General features: G+C 42.2%; 2 protein-coding genes across 5 annotated transcripts in view; both read left to right on the forward strand.

The window, feature by feature from the left end:
• Positions 1 to 16,664, forward strand: part of LOC109983488 (collagen alpha-3(VI) chain) — a 117,110-nt gene that overhangs the window by 15,578 nt on the left and 84,868 nt on the right. For all 4 annotated transcript variants that reach the window (XM_065961890.1, XM_065961891.1, XM_029277215.2 and 1 more), the window contains 2 exons: positions 914 to 1,540; positions 1,622 to 2,215. In XM_065961890.1, the coding sequence (XP_065817962.1) occupies positions 914 to 1,540; positions 1,622 to 2,215 (1,221 nt within the window). The remainder of the gene's footprint in view (positions 1 to 913; positions 1,541 to 1,621; positions 2,216 to 16,664) is intronic.
• LOC136181250 (collagen alpha-1(XII) chain-like) lies at positions 3,411 to 4,574 on the forward strand (the record flags this gene model as incomplete). Its single annotated transcript, XM_065961892.1, has 1 exon — positions 3,411 to 4,574. A coding segment is annotated over one exon (690 nt), but the record flags the coding sequence as incomplete, so codon positions are not given.

Genomic DNA, 16,664 nt, shown 5'->3' on the forward strand with positions numbered 1-16,664 from the left:
CAAAACAACAAATAGGGAATAAAAATACTTAAATGATAGTTAAAAGAAAACTTACTTTAAATATGTGGCTGCTAAACTTGCACAAAATGGATAAATCAGAAAATGTACTTCTAAAAGCACTCATAAAGGATGATGCCCCTCAATGCTAAGATTCAATCTGTTGGTTTACATGCATACATTTGGCACAAGATGGCTCCTTCATATGCAAAGGAACCTCTTTCCAAATTACAATCTCAAGCAATTTAAGATGCACACTGTAAGCATGATAATTATTAGCATCTTTAGCAAGTATGTGGTGCTCAAACTGCATTTAAAAGGTGACATTCACAGACTGTCCAGTGATCATGGCATCACCAGCCTCAAAAAATAATCTTCCTTGTTGTGGACAAGAAAATACAATTATAAAGTCTTGAATAATGTATTCACATACTTCTTTTAATCAGGGGTTAAATTGCTTGAGGGCTACCACAGCATCACAATGTAGAGGGTAGGTTGGATGCATTCACTGGTGTGTTGCAGTTCCAGTGTTTTTATTCAGTCCCAACAGGCTTGCTGAAAGTAGTTCAAGCTTACACCAACTTGTTTTATTGCTTGGCTAAATGTTAACACCTTTCCTGGGTGTTAAACTTGGACGTAAAACTGAGTCATAGTTTTTATTCTCATCATGTTTCTACCAGTAACGTCACACCAATAGCAGCATTCTTGTACATACTGTATATCTGTTGTAGCAAATTACTTAAGATGACAGTTTGCAGTTTGCAGTAAGGATCTGGTTACCAAAACCATAAAGATTTTAACAATTACACACATTTGTTTCAATGGACATCCTTTAACTTTGTAAGTCTCATGTATTGGAAAGTGTAAATATTAACAGAGGATAATTTTGTTGTTGTTGTGGTTTTCTTTGCATTAGTGGTGGAGATAACAACTGTGCAAACTCAAAAAGTGGTCCGGGACATCGTCTTCCTTGTGGATGGCTCAAACTACATTGGTAGTAACTTTCCTTATGTGAGAGACTTCATCATCAACGTGGTCAACCAGCTGGATGTACGTCCAGACAGGGTCCAGATTGGTCTCCTGCAGTTTGCCGAAAGTCCAAGAATTGAATTTTATCTGAACAGCTACAGCAACAGACAAGAAGTTGTGGATAAATTATCCCAACTCAGGCTCACTGGAGGCTCAGTTTTAAATACAGGAGCTGCCTTAGATTATGCCCTTACCAACATGTTCCAGCCATCAACCGGGTCACGCAGGAGGCAGAGAGTTCAGCAGGTGTTAGTTCTGATCACAGCTGGTCCCGCCCAGGATGAAGTCAAATCTGTAGCTGATAAGTTGGCATTGGCTGGGGTTTTGACCTTCACAGTCAGCTCTGGTCAAGCAGATGCTGATCTACTGAGAACAGTTGCCTTCGTTCCAGATTTGGCCTACCATGATCGGACATTCTCAAATTTACCAGCTATGGCTGAACAAATCATGCCAAAGTTAATAACAGTGGTTGGAGATACAGATGTGACAACATCAACATTCCCTGGGGGAGATGGTACGTTTTGAAAGACTCTTTTTCTATGATTAAAATGAACGTTTCAAAGTTTGCCATTAATTCATGTTTTGTTTCCTCCAGATATTGTCACTGGCACTGAAAGGGATGTTGCCTTCCTCATTGATGGCACAGATAATGTTCGAGCAGATTTTGCCTACATCAAGGATTTTATTATTAAAGTAATTGAACCACTTGATATTGGGTTGGACAAGGTGCGAGTCTCAGTGGTTCAACACAGTGAGAGAGCAACTCCAAGCTTCTACCTCAACAGTTACAAGACCAAAGATGAAGTGATAAGAGCTGTAAACGGAATGCAACCGGCTGGTGGGCGCAGTCTAAACACAGGATCTGCTCTAAAATTCATGAAAGATACTATCTTGTCTGAAAATTATGGCAGCCGGGCTTCCCAGAGTGTTCCTCAGTTCCTGATCATTTTGGCTGGAGGCAGGTCCAGGGATAATGTGAAGGATCCTGCTGGTGAATTGAAGACAGGGGGAGTCATACCGTTTGGTGTTGGAGTCAAGGATGCAGACCCAAGGCAGATTCAGGACATTTCACACAACCCTTCCTTTGCCTTCAATGTGAAGGAATTCAGTGAACTCAGCACCGTACCACAAAGACTGAACAGCTATGTGAGCCTTCCAAAGGAACAGCTAACTGAAGTCTTACGAGTCGGTAAGAGAATCTCTTTTGTTATTGATGTCTTAAACATGCTGCAAGAAAAACAACACTTTTGTTAATAATGGTGGCTCTTTATTGGAATAACAGTGTCTTATTTGTTGTGTCTTAGTACAAAGCAATGGTGTAAAAAGAGATATTGTGTTCCTGCTGGATGGCTCTGATAACACAAGAGATGGATTCCCTGTGATGAAACTCTTTGTTAAAAGCATAGTGGAGAGCCTCTCTGTCAGTGAGAGCCAAGACAGAGTTTCTGTGGTTCAGTTTGCTGATAACCCTGAAGTCTATTTTGAGCTCAATTCACACAAATCAAACACTGATGTTATAAAAGCCATTGATAACTTAAGGCACAAAGGTGGAAGGCGACTTAATACTGGACGAGCTCTCCAGTTTGTGAGGCACAGTGTCTTCACCTCCTCCACGGGCAGTAGAAGACTAGAAGGAGTGCCCCAGATCTTAATTCTTCTAAGTGCTAAACCATCCACTGATAATGTAATGAGCCCAGCATTGGCACTCAAAGAGCATGAAATTGTGCCGGTGGTTGTCGGAGTTGGGGAAGCAAATCTTTCAGAGTTGGAAAAGATTGCCTTCAAACCTGATTTCACATTCATGGTCACTGATTACTCTGATTTGCCCTCAATCCAATCACAAGTTTTAACTACACTGAACATAAACAAAGGCACTGAAGAATCTCTGACTGGAATCTCTGATTTAGTAGGTAAGAATTCAACAAGTACATTCAATCATTATTCGTCTCACAAATCAATTATTTTCTCTTTCCTATCAAGAATATTTCAAATGCATTCCTAGCATCAAACGATTCATGGTATCTTGGTAAACAGTGACATTTTTGCCAGGTTTTTGTTGCATGACATTGATGATTCTGTTTCCTATGAAATATTTTATCTAAAACCCCTCTGTTCTCTGTATCTTAACTTTTCTAATACTGTATCCCTACTCTATGCCGCTTTCCAAAATCTCAAATACAATGTTGAAGATGATGAACATATTTTTTTGGAACATCTTTTTGATAAAAAGAGGTTCTTTACCATTTCTGCTTGCAACAACATTTAGAGCAATTGCTCTTCTTTCCTTTTTTGCTCGGTTTTATTCCTCCGAGATTATAACTTGCTCATGTGGAGAAACAGGCATGAGTGTATTGATGTCTGGAACGCTCAGTTAGTAAATTCTCTCTCTATCTATATATCACCTTATTGAAACAGGAAGCTATAAGAGGGACATAGTGTTTCTCTTTGATGGGTCAAATGAATCAAGGAATGGACTTCCAGCTGTGCGGGAGTTCATCAGAAGAATGGCAGATGAGCTGGACATTGATGAAGATAAGGTTCGAGTGGCAGTTGTACAGTATAGTGATGATACCAACGTTTACTTCAACTTAAATTCACACAGATCCAAAAAGGCAATTATCTATGCTGTACGAAGTCTGCGCCATAAAAGTGGAAGATCTCGGAACACTGGGGCTGCCCTGAAATATGTGCGAGACAATGTTTTCACAGCTTCATCGGGGAGTAGACACATGGAGGGAGTCCCTCAGATTCTGTTTTTATTGACCGGTGGAAAATCCAGCGATGATGTCTCGGGAGCTGCGTTAGATTTAAAAGAACTCGGTGTGCTGTCTTTTGCTATTGGCATGAAAAACTCAGATCAGAAGGAGCTTCAAAAAATGGCCTTCTCCCCAAGATTTCTTTTCAACCTGCCTGTCTTTGGGGAACTTTTGTCAATTCAGCCAGAGTTAGCTGCATTTGTCCAGGCAGAAATACAAATTGAGCCGCCAACTCTTGTAGGTAAGACGTGTCATTCATCGATACTTGAAATTCAGCTGAATCCTTGCTTTCGTTTTAGTTCATTCGATCTTCCATAGTTTGAATTGTGATGAAACTGCATCATCTTATGATGAACCTGAGGTGATCAGTTTCATATTTCTCAAACGGTCTTCACTGGCTCCAGACAGTGTTCCTTGTTTGGCTTTCATTCTTTATAGCCTTAAGAGTCTTCTCATGACAGTCTCACTTCAGTAAACATCATTTTACTCTTTTATCAAGCTCTTTCTTGAGCCAATGATATCAAAATCATTGACTGCGTATTTAATGTAGGAAACTAGTTCACCTTCAGCTCTCTTAATCTTTCATCCTTGAAAGAGGAAAACGCTCCCTGTTTTGTATTTACTTTTCACGTTTCTCAATCATCTGTTCTTCAAGTCTTCCTAAATATTCTTTCAATTAACATCTTGAATACCGCTGCATTTCTAATCCAAATGTGTCAGGATTTTACAATGAAATATTTCAGCTCATGTACTATACTGTATGTCTGATTCTTAAACAGGTTTTCCTATTCCTTTCTAGTTGAATTAGAGTCTCCTCAAAGAGACTTAGTTTTCCTATTGGACGGTTCGGATGACACACAAAATGAGTTCCCGGCAATGAAAAGTTTTGTCCAAAGAGTGGTAGACACTCTAAGTGTTGGTGAGAACAAAGACCGTGTTTCTCTTGTCCAATACAGCAGTGACCAACAGACACATTTCAGTTTGAACTCCTACACAGAAAAGCGAGATGTTCTTGCTGCTCTCCAGCAGATAAACCATAAAGGGGGCAGACCCCTCAACACTGGGGCAGCACTCGACTATGTGAGGAGCAATGCTTTTGCTGGTCCCTCGGGGAGTCGCAATCAAGAAGGTGTCCCTCAGATACTAATTCTGTTAAGTGGAGGAAGATCACAAGATGATGTTGCAAATGCCGCTGCAGCTCTAAAACAGGAAAGAGTTGTTCCCTTCTGTGTGGGAACAAGAAATGCAGACATACTAGAGCAACAAATGATTGCACATAACCCTTCTTATGCTTTCTCTGTGCTTCGGTTTGATGATGTTGGGAGTATTCATCAACAACTTGTGTCATATGTGAAAAGAGTACCTCGACAACAGCCAAGACTCAAACTACAGAATGCTCTTGGTAAGGCTATCTATCTATCTATCTATCTATCTATCTATCTATCTATCTATCTAAATGCCTGATGTTAATCCTGACTATGCATCATCCTTATTTTTGTCTAAGTTTCCCCAGATCAAACTGAATTAATTCCACATGACATTGTATTTTTACTCGATTCATCTGATGACATGCAAAACAACTTTGAGGCAATTCTTGGATTTGTTGAGAGCATGGTGGAGAAACTCAATGTGGATGAGAACAAAGATCGTGTTTCAGTGGTGCAGTACGCTAAAGAACCCTCAGTTGCATTTTTTCTGAACACATACAACACACAACAGGATGTCGCTGACAATGTGCAAAGTCTAAGGCACAAAGGAGGCAGACCCCTTAATACTGGTGCAGCCCTCCAGTATGTCAAGGATAATGTTTTCACAGCCTCTTCTGGAAGTAGACACCAACAGGGTGTCCCTCAGATTTTGGTTCTTTTAACTGGTGGACGGTCCAGTGATGATGTCAGAAATGCTGTTGAAGACTTAAAAGGAATTGGTGTGATGGTATTTGTGGTGGGAACAAGGAATGCAGATACCCTAGAGATGCAGTCTATTTCTCAGGACCCTAGTCTTGCATTTTTGGCAGCGGACTCCAGTGATCTATCAGATATTGAACAACAAATATTTACTGCTTACAAGACGGGTGAAACGACTGCTATCAACCAAGCATTATATGGTAAGATGGTAATTCCTTCATGTTGTATGCTGATTAAACAGCTTCATGCATTATCAGAATGACATAGACCTGAAGTTATACATTACTCTTTACACCAGCCTCATAGTATAATTTTTCAAATAATCTTAGTTTTTCCACCATTGTTGAACTATTTCACTAATAACAAAAACCCAGATTAGCAAACCTAGCTTTGCATTTATGTCAGGATAGGTGTTTTAGGTCTTCCTTACTGTGTTCTTGAAGCACAAAGAATTTAAACAAACAAGACTGCATTGCTGTTCTAGTGATGTGGATTGCTTGGGCAAAAATGATCTACCAATAAAGCAATGCAAGTTTTGCACCAAGGGAAACTTAACATTTGCAGGACCAAAACACATTTCATCACAAATTTTAACATCACATTGTCTGAATGCCTGAATTATTACAGATCCCAATGGAAGAGATGTTGTTTTTTTGCTTGATGGTTCTGATGATTCTCAACGAAAGTTCCAAGATATAAGAGATTTTGTGCAGAGAATAGTGGAGGACCTAAACATTGATGCAAACAAAGATCATGTGGCTGTGGTCCAGTACAGTGATACGGCAGAGATCAGTTTTAACTTGAGACGTTACACAACAGAGGATGATGTCCTTGATGCAGTAAGAAGCCTCATTCCCAAAGGAGGCTTTCCTCACAACATTGGAGCAGCTCTTGAATATGTGAAGGACTATGTATTTACTACCGACTCAGGAAGTAGACTCCTTGAGGGAGCACCACAGATACTAATATTACTGAGTGGTGGAAGAGCTGGAGATGACATAAGAGCTCCGGTCAAAGTACTCAAGGAGAGTGGTGTCATTCCGATTGTCATTGGAACAAGTGATGCTGACACCCTTGAGCTGCAGACAATATCTCATGAGCCCAATTATGCACTCTCTATTACTGATTATGAGGAGCTCCCTACTGTTAAACAGGCTGTGATGTCGTTGTTAAGAGGGGCATCCCACCATGAAGAGCAAACCGCTGCTGCAAAGGGTAAGATTTCACTATTTTAACTTTTAGCCTAAATTGAGATTAAGTGGTGTGAAGCAGGGATTTATTTCAAGACTCTCACACTAACTGTTTGTTACCCAAAGACAAATCAAATTTACATTGCTGTAAATGATTTGTGTTTGTTACAGATTCTAAGAGACATGATGTAGTATTTCTTATTGATGGATCAGATGACTCACGGAATGGCTTTGAAGCGATACGGGGCTTTGTCATAAAAGTTGTTGAAAGCTTAAATCTTGGTGAGAACAGAGACCAAGTCGCTGTAGTTCAATACAGCCGTGATGCCACTGCCAATTTCTACTTGAATTCCTACTCATCCAAGAGCGATGTTCTAAATTCCATCAGAACAATGAGGCATAAATTGGGGAGACCCCTGAATATGGGCAAAGCACTTGAGTTTGTCAGGGACAATGTCTTTGCGGCTTCTGTTGGAGGCAGAGGCCCAGAATCAGTCCCTCAATATCTGTATGTGTTCAGTGGTGGAAGATCAGGAGATGATGTCAGAGGACCAGCACAGTCACTAAAAGAAAATGGAATCAAGACTTTTACTATCGGAACACAGAATTCTGATACGTTGGAAATGCAGACCATTTCTTTCACACCATCACACAATTTTCACGTCATGAACTTCAACAATCTGCAAAATGTACCCTCATCTGTTGAGGCCACTCTGAGGGGTGCTCAAGAAATGCCGAAATTTCCAACGACTGGTGAGATTTACTAAAACAATTTATATTTCATTCTATAGATATTTTCCCTATGTTCATGATTACTATATCCCATGTATCTTTTTATAGTAAATGTGTTGGTTCTCTAAAATGTTTGTATCACTTTCAGACACTTCCACAAAAGCCGAGTTAGATCTCCAGAAAGCAGACATTGCTTTTCTCCTAGATGGATCTGATAATATGCAAGCAAGTGAAAGACAAAGTTTGGATTTTGTAAGAGACTTTGTCCGGCAACTAAAATTTGGGCCAAACAATGTACAAGTTGCTTTGATACAATACAGCGCAGAGCCTGCTAGTGAGTTTCTCCTGACCACATACTCACAAAAAGACGATGTCTTGAGTCATTTGAGCAATGTTAAACTGAAAGGAGGCTCTGTCGTGAACACTGGTGTAGCCCTGGATTATATGAAGAACAATGTGTTTACTGCTTCATCTGGAAGCAGAGCACAACAGGGTGTCCCACAGATTCTGATTCTCTTAAGTGGGAGAAAGTCCAACGATGATGCCTTTGGTCCAGTGGATACACTTAAAAATGCTGGAATTGGCCTTTTCAGTATTGGAGTGAATAATGCAGATAGGTTGGAGATGGAACAACTAGCACAAAGTCCTGGAGCATTGTACTTTGTAAAGGAGATGTCTGAATTTCCTCTTGTAAGAGAAAAGTTGCTCTCATCCATTGCACTTTACAAAAGCACTGCCAGCAGTGTAGGTGAGTGTAAAAGAGTATCCTAGAACAGTTTTACCCTGCATTCAAACCTTTTAATAATCTGAGAGTTCCTTTGACTTGTAAACCAACATGTCATATTATGTTTGACTTTTCTAGGTTCAAGCTCAAGTGTTAAAAGAGATATCGTTTTTCTCATTGATGGATCTGATGATGTCAGGAATCGGTTCCCTGCTGTACGAGAATTTGTTGCAAATATGGTTGTGAACTTTGACATGGACCAAGAAAAAGACAAAGTTGCTCTTGTACAGTATAGCAACAATGCTGAACTAAATTTTCACCTGAACACTTATGACACAAAAGAGGATGTAATAAAGCAGATATTAAATCAAAAACAAAAAGGTGGAAGACCTCAATATATAGGAGCAGCCCTACAGTTTGTGAAGGACAAAGTTTTTGACTCAACGGCTGGAGGTAGACGTCATGAAGGGGCCCAGCAGATACTTATCATTTTGGCTGGAGGAAGATCTAGAGATTCCCCACGAGGGCCAGCGAGGATGCTCAAGGCTGCAGGAGTTGTCACTTTTGCAATTTGGTCTAGGATGTCAAATCCAGCTGAGATGCAAATGATATCCTCTGACCCAAATTATGCATACTCAGTCCCTGACTTTGTTAATCTCCCTGGTATTCAAAACAGTTTGCTGAGTCATCTTACTCAAATGGGGGTTGATGAAACCAAAGAAGGTAAGAATGACGATTACATGAAAAATAAACCATTTTTAAATGTATTCATGAGAAAGGAACAAATGCTTAAAGGTGTCCAGAGGGCCCCCACACAAGGGTAGAAATCCTCTCAAAACTGGGAAAGGTCACAAATAAGTAAGATAAGGAAGAGTACTTTCCTGATACTTCGCTTGAAAAAAAAAAAAAAGATTATCCCAAAATGAGCCATTGGAATGAAAAATTCAAACCAAAAGAAAATCGACAAGATTTCATGTCTTTAAGTTATACATAATCCGTTTCTGAACTTGCTAAAATTTGAAATATATGAAACTAATCATAGAGGACAGTTTTAATTAAAAAAAAACGTAATGACAGATCAGATTTTTTGGTTTGGAGTTACATTCTGAGCTCATAGTTGAACGCAAAATCAACTTGCTTTAAAGTGATGTATAAAGGTAAAGGTTAGTCAATACTAAAGAGACAAATACTAGTTTGGCCATTGACCTATACCAAAGGTTCAAGCACTTTTATGTTCAAATGAAACACATTTGTTAGTCCAACAAGCCTGACCTGATTGACCAACAGTGCAGAAACAAAATTAAGTGTGACATCTGTTCCAATTCACTTATGTATTTACCTAGGGGGTTGTGGGAAGAGGTTGTTGTTGTTTTTAAGCCCAAAATCTTGATTTAAGGAAATTTATATATGATGTCTTCCTGTCTTTTCTCAGTCGATACTGCCAAAAAGGATATTGTGTTCCTTCTGGATGGTTCTGATGGCACAAGGAATGGCTTCCCTGCCATGCTTGATTTTGTGAAGAGAGTGGTGGAGAAATTGAATGTAGGACCTAACAATGACCGTGTCTCTGTGGTCCAATACAGCAGAGATGCAGAGATCCATTTCTATCTGAACACATACACCACAAGACAGGATATTTTGGATACAGTCAGAGGGCTGAGACATAGAGGAGGCAGACCCCTCAACACCGGGGCGGCCCTCCAATACGTCAGGGACAACGCCTTTACAAACTCCTCTGGGAGCAGGCGCCTGCAAAGTGTTCCACAAATGTTGATCCTGCTAAATGGTGGAAGGTCTTTTGACAATGTAGATACCCCAGCCTCTGCTCTCAAACAGCAGGGTGTCTATGTGATAGGCATTGGCACAAGGAACTCTGACAGTAGGGAGCTGCAGAAGATATCATATGACCCTAGTTCCGCTCTATCAGTGTCTGATTTCACTGACCTCCCCAGTGCCCAGGAACAGCTCTCCTCTATAATGAACACAGTGCTAACCAGGGCCACACCCATCACACCAACAAAAACTGGTAAGAAAGTGACAGATTTTTATTTTCCAAGGTCATAGTAGGATGCAAATTGAACAGTATGACAGTGTATTTATTGTAGCTGAGGTAAACCAGCAGCACTCTGAGAATACATTTGTTCCAGATTATACAGAGTACATTGTTAAATTCCAGGTTAGCTTTGGTCATCTGACTTTCACATGGAAAACATTTGACACATGAACCTGAACATGTCTTGACATTTTTTATTCCCTAGTGGAGAGACAGCCAGCAGGAAAAGATATTGTGTTCTTGTTGGATGGATCTGATGGTACTAGAACTGGCTTCCCAGCTGTGAGAGACTTTGTCCAAAGAGTTGTAGAGACACTCAGTGTGGATGACAACAAAGACCGTGTCTCAGTGGTTCAGTACAGCAAAGATCCAGCTGCCCAATTCTATCTGAACACGTACACCACAAAAGGCGACATCCTTGACACTGTCAGAGGATTGAGGCACAAAGGTGGAAGACCCCTCAACACTGGAGCAGCTCTCCAGTACTTGAGGGATAATGTCTTCACGGCCTCTGCTGGAAGCAGGCTCCAGGAAGGAGTCCCACAGGTCCTAGTTTTGATAAGTGGTGGAAGGTCTTTTGACAGTGTTGATGCACCAGCCTCTGCTCTGAAAGAGCTGGGTGTCTTGACCTTTGCAATTGGAACCAGGAGTGCTGATAGCAAAGAACTGCAGAAGATATCCCACGACCCCAGCTATGCACTAACTGTGTCTGAATTCACTGACCTTCCCAATGTCCAACAACAACTTCAGTCCTCCGTGGAGGCTGTGGTTATCGAGGTCTCCCCAGAATCACCACCTGTTCCTGGTATGTTAACAAGCATGGCCCCTTACAGGCCTGATAGACACATGATTTGTTTGACCTACACTGATGCAAGGAAAATAAGTGTGAAATTTGTGTAGCCGCAATTCAAAATGAGGGGGAGGTTTTCTCCCATTGTTTACATTAAATTAGCCAGCGTTAGGTGACTGAAAAACAAAAAAAGAGAAATCAAATAAAAATTGCACCACTTGATGATTAGCCCAGCAGCGTAGATTTGGCAAAAAAATTCACCTGATGTCTTCCTGTCTTTTCTCAGTCGATACTGCCAAAAAGGATATCGTTTTCCTCCTGGATGGTTCTGATGGCACACGGAATGGCTTCCCTGCCATGCTTGATTTTGTTAAGAGAGTGGTGGAGAAATTGAATGTAGGACCTAACAATGACCGTGTCTCTGTGGTCCAATACAGCAGAGATGCAGAGATCCATTTCTATCTGAACACATACACCACAAGACAGGATATTTTGGATACAGTCAGAGGGCTGAGACATAGAGGAGGCAGACCCCTCAACACCGGGGCGGCCCTCCAATACGTCAGGGACAACGCCTTTACAAACTCCTCCGGGAGCAGGCGCCTGCAAGGTGTTCCACAAATGTTGATCCTGCTAAATGGTGGAAGGTCTTTTGACAATGTAGATACCCCAGCCTCTGCTCTCAAACAGCAGGGTGTCTATGTGATAGGCATTGGCACAAGGAACTCTGACACTAGGGAGCTGCAGAAGATATCATATGACCCTAGTTCTGCTCTATCAGTGTCTGATTTCACTGACCTCCCCAGTGCCCAGGAACAGCTCTCCTCTGTAATGAACACAGTGCTAACCAGGGCCACGCCCATCACACCAACAAAAGCTGGTAAGAAAGTGACAGATTTTTATTTTCCAAGGTCATGGTAGGATGCAAATTGAACAGTATGACAGTGTATTTATTGTAGCTGAGGCAAGCCAGCAGCACTCTGAGAATACATTTGTTCCAGATTATACAGAGTACATTGTTAAATTCCAGGTTAGCTTTGGTCATCTGACTTTCACATGGAAAACATTTGACACATGAACCTGAACATGTCTGACATTTTTTATTCCCTAGTGGAGAGACAGCCAGCAGGAAAAGATATTGTGTTCTTGTTGGATGGATCTGATGGTACTAGAACTGGCTTCCCAGCTGTGAAAGACTTTGTCCAAAGAGTTGTAGAGACACTCAGTGTGGATGACAACAAAGACCGTGTCTCAGTGGTTCAGTACAGCAAAGAGCCAGCTGCCCAATTCTATCTGAACACGTACACCACAAAAGGCGACATCCTTGACACTGTCAGAGGATTGAGGCACAAAGGTGGAAGACCCCTCAACACTGGAGCAGCTCTCCAGTACTTGAGGGATAATGTCTTCACGGCCTCTGCTGGAAGCAGGCTCCAGGAAGGAGTCCCACAGGTCCTAGTTTTGATAAGTGGTGGAAGGTCTTTTGACAGTGTTGATGCACCAGCCTCTGCTCTGAAAGAGCTGGGTGTCTTGACCTTTGCAATTGGAACCAGGAGTGCTGATAGCAAAGAACTGCAGAAGATATCCCACGACCCCAGCTATGCACTAACTGTGTCTGAATTCACTGACCTTCCCAATGTCCAACAACAACTTCAGTCCTCCATGGAGGCTGTGGTTATCGAGGTCTCCCCAGAATCACCACCTGTTCCTGGTATGTTAACAAGCATGGCCCCTTACAGGCCTGATAGACACATGATTTGTTTGACCTACACTGATGCAAGGAAAATAAGTGTGAAATTTGTGTAGCCGCAATTCAAAATGAGGGGGAGGTTTTCTCCCATTGTTTACATTAAATTAGCCAGCGTTAGGTGACTGAAAAACAAAAAAAGAGAAATCAAATAAAAATTGCACCACTTGATGATTAGCCCAGCAGCGTAGATTTGGCAAAAAAATTCACCTGATGTCTTCCTGTCTTTTCTCAGTCGATACTGCCAAAAAGGATATCGTTTTCCTCCTGGATGGTTCTGATGGCACACGGAATGGCTTCCCTGCCATGCTTGATTTTGTTAAGAGAGTGGTGGAGAAATTGAATGTAGGACCTAACAATGACCGTGTCTCTGTGGTCCAATACAGCAGAGATGCAGAGATCCATTTCTATCTGAACACATACACCACAAGACAGGATATTTTGGATACAGTCAGAGGGCTGAGACATAGAGGAGGCAGACCCCTCAACACCGGGGCGGCCCTCCAATACGTCAGGGACAACGCCTTTACAAACTCCTCCGGGAGCAGGCGCCTGCAAGGTGTTCCACAAATGTTGATCCTGCTAAATGGTGGAAGGTCTTTTGACAATGTAGATACCCCAGCCTCTGCTCTCAAACAGCAGGGTGTCTATGTGATAGGCATTGGCACAAGGAACTCTGACACTAGGGAGCTGCAGAAGATATCATATGACCCTAGTTCTGCTCTATCAGTGTCTGATTTCACTGACCTCCCCAGTGCCCAGGAACAGCTCTCCTCTGTAATGAACACAGTGCTAACCAGGGCCACGCCCATCACACCAACAAAAGCTGGTAAGAAAGTGACAGATTTTTATTTTCCAAGGTCATGGTAGGATGCAAATTGAACAGTATGACAGTGTATTTATTGTAGCTGAGGCAAGCCAGCAGCACTCTGAGAATACATTTGTTCCAGATTATACAGAGTACATTGTTAAATTCCAGGTTAGCTTTGGTCATCTGACTTTCACATGGAAAACATTTGACACATGAACCTGAACATGTCTGACATTTTTTATTCCCTAGTGGAGAGACAGCCAGCAGGAAAAGATATTGTGTTCTTGTTGGATGGATCTGATGGTACTAGAACTGGCTTCCCAGCTGTGAAAGACTTTGTCCAAAGAGTTGTAGAGACACTCAGTGTGGATGACAACAAAGACCGTGTCTCAGTGGTTCAGTACAGCAAAGAGCCAGCTGCCCAATTCTATCTGAACACGTACACCACAAAAGGCGACATCCTTGACACTGTCAGAGGATTGAGGCACAAAGGTGGAAGACCCCTCAACACTGGAGCAGCTCTCCAGTACTTGAGGGATAATGTCTTCACGGCCTCTGCTGGAAGCAGGCTCCAGGAAGGAGTCCCACAGGTCCTAGTTTTGATAAGTGGTGGAAGGTCTTTTGACAGTGTTGATGCACCAGCCTCTGCTCTGAAAGAGCTGGGTGTCTTGACCTTTGCAATTGGAACCAGGAGTGCTGATAGCAAAGAACTGCAGAAGATATCCCACGACCCCAGCTATGCACTAACTGTGTCTGAATTCACTGACCTTCCCAATGTCCAACAACAACTTCAGTCCTCCATGGAGGCTGTGGTTATCGAGGTCTCCCCAGAATCACCACCTGTTCCTGGTATGTTAACAAGCATGGCCCCTTACAGGCCTGATAGACACATGATTTGTTTGACCTACACTGATGCAAGGAAAATAAGTGTGAAATTTGTGTAGCCGCAATTCAAAATGAGGGGGAGGTTTTCTCCCATTGTTTACATTAAATTAGCCAGCGTTAGGTGACTGAAAAACAAAAAAAGAGAAATCAAATAAAAATTGCACCACTTGATGATTAGCCCAGCAGCGTAGATTTGGCAAAAAAATTCACCTGATGTCTTCCTGTCTTTTCTCAGTCGATACTGCCAAAAAGGATATCGTTTTCCTCCTGGATGGTTCTGATGGCACACGGAATGGCTTCCCTGCCATGCTTGATTTTGTTAAGAGAGTGGTGGAGAAATTGAATGTAGGACCTAACAATGACCGTGTCTCTGTGGTCCAATACAGCAGAGATGCAGAGATCCATTTCTATCTGAACACATACACCACAAGACAGGATATTTTGGATACAGTCAGAGGGCTGAGACATAGAGGAGGCAGACCCCTCAACACCGGGGCGGCCCTCCAATACGTCAGGGACAACGCCTTTACAAACTCCTCCGGGAGCAGGCGCCTGCAAGGTGTTCCACAAATGTTGATCCTGCTAAATGGTGGAAGGTCTTTTGACAATGTAGATACCCCAGCCTCTGCTCTCAAACAGCAGGGTGTCTATGTGATAGGCATTGGCACAAGGAACTCTGACACTAGGGAGCTGCAGAAGATATCATATGACCCTAGTTCTGCTCTATCAGTGTCTGATTTCACTGACCTCCCCAGTGCCCAGGAACAGCTCTCCTCTGTAATGAACACAGTGCTAACCAGGGCCACGCCCATCACACCAACAAAAGCTGGTAAGAAAGTGACAGATTTTTATTTTCCAAGGTCATGGTAGGATGCAAATTGAACAGTATGACAGTGTATTTATTGTAGCTGAGGCAAGCCAGCAGCACTCTGAGAATACATTTGTTCCAGATTATACAGAGTACATTGTTAAATTCCAGGTTAGCTTTGGTCATCTGACTTTCACATGGAAAACATTTGACACATGAACCTGAACATGTCTGACATTTTTTATTCCCTAGTGGAGAGACAGCCAGCAGGAAAAGATATTGTGTTCTTGTTGGATGGATCTGATGGTACTAGAACTGGCTTCCCAGCTGTGAAAGACTTTGTCCAAAGAGTTGTAGAGACACTCAGTGTGGATGACAACAAAGACCGTGTCTCAGTGGTTCAGTACAGCAAAGAGCCAGCTGCCCAATTCTATCTGAACACGTACACCACAAAAGGCGACATCCTTGACACTGTCAGAGGATTGAGGCACAAAGGTGGAAGACCCCTCAACACTGGAGCAGCTCTCCAGTACTTGAGGGATAATGTCTTCACAGCCTCTGCTGGAAGCAGGCTCCAGGAAGGAGTCCCACAGGTCCTAGTTTTGATAAGTGGTGGAAGGTCTTTTGACAGTGTTGATGCACCAGCCTCTGCTCTGAAAGAGCTGGGTGTCTTGACCTTTGCAATTGGAACCAGGAGTGCTGATAGCAAAGAACTGCAGAAGATATCCCACGACCCCAGCTATGCACTAACTGTGTCTGAATTCACTGACCTTCCCAATGTCCAACAACAACTTCAGTCCTCCGTGGAGGCTGTGGTTATTGAGGTCTCCCCAGAATCACCACCTGTTCCTGGTATGTTAACAAGCATGGCCCCTTACAGGCCTGATAGACACATGATTTGTTTGACCTACACTGATGCAAAGAAAATAAGTGTGAAATTTGTGTAGCCGCAATTCAAAATGAGGGGGAGGTTTTCTCCCATTGTTTACATTAAATTAGCCAGCGTTAGGTGACTGAAAAACAAAAAATGAGAAATCAAATAAAAATTGCATCACTTGATGATTAGCCCAGCAGCATAGATTTGGCAAAAAAATTCACCTGATGTCTTCCTGTCTTTTCTCAGTCGATACTGCCAAAAAGGATATCGTTTTCCTCCTGGATGGTTCTGATGGCACACGGAATGGCTTCCCTGCCATGATTGATTTTGTTAAGAGAGTGGTGGAGAAATTGAATGT

The sequence above is a fragment of the Labrus bergylta genome, chromosome 13 (assembly GCF_963930695.1).
Source record: "Labrus bergylta chromosome 13, fLabBer1.1, whole genome shotgun sequence".
Classification (NCBI taxonomy): Eukaryota; Metazoa; Chordata; class Actinopteri; order Labriformes; family Labridae; genus Labrus; species Labrus bergylta.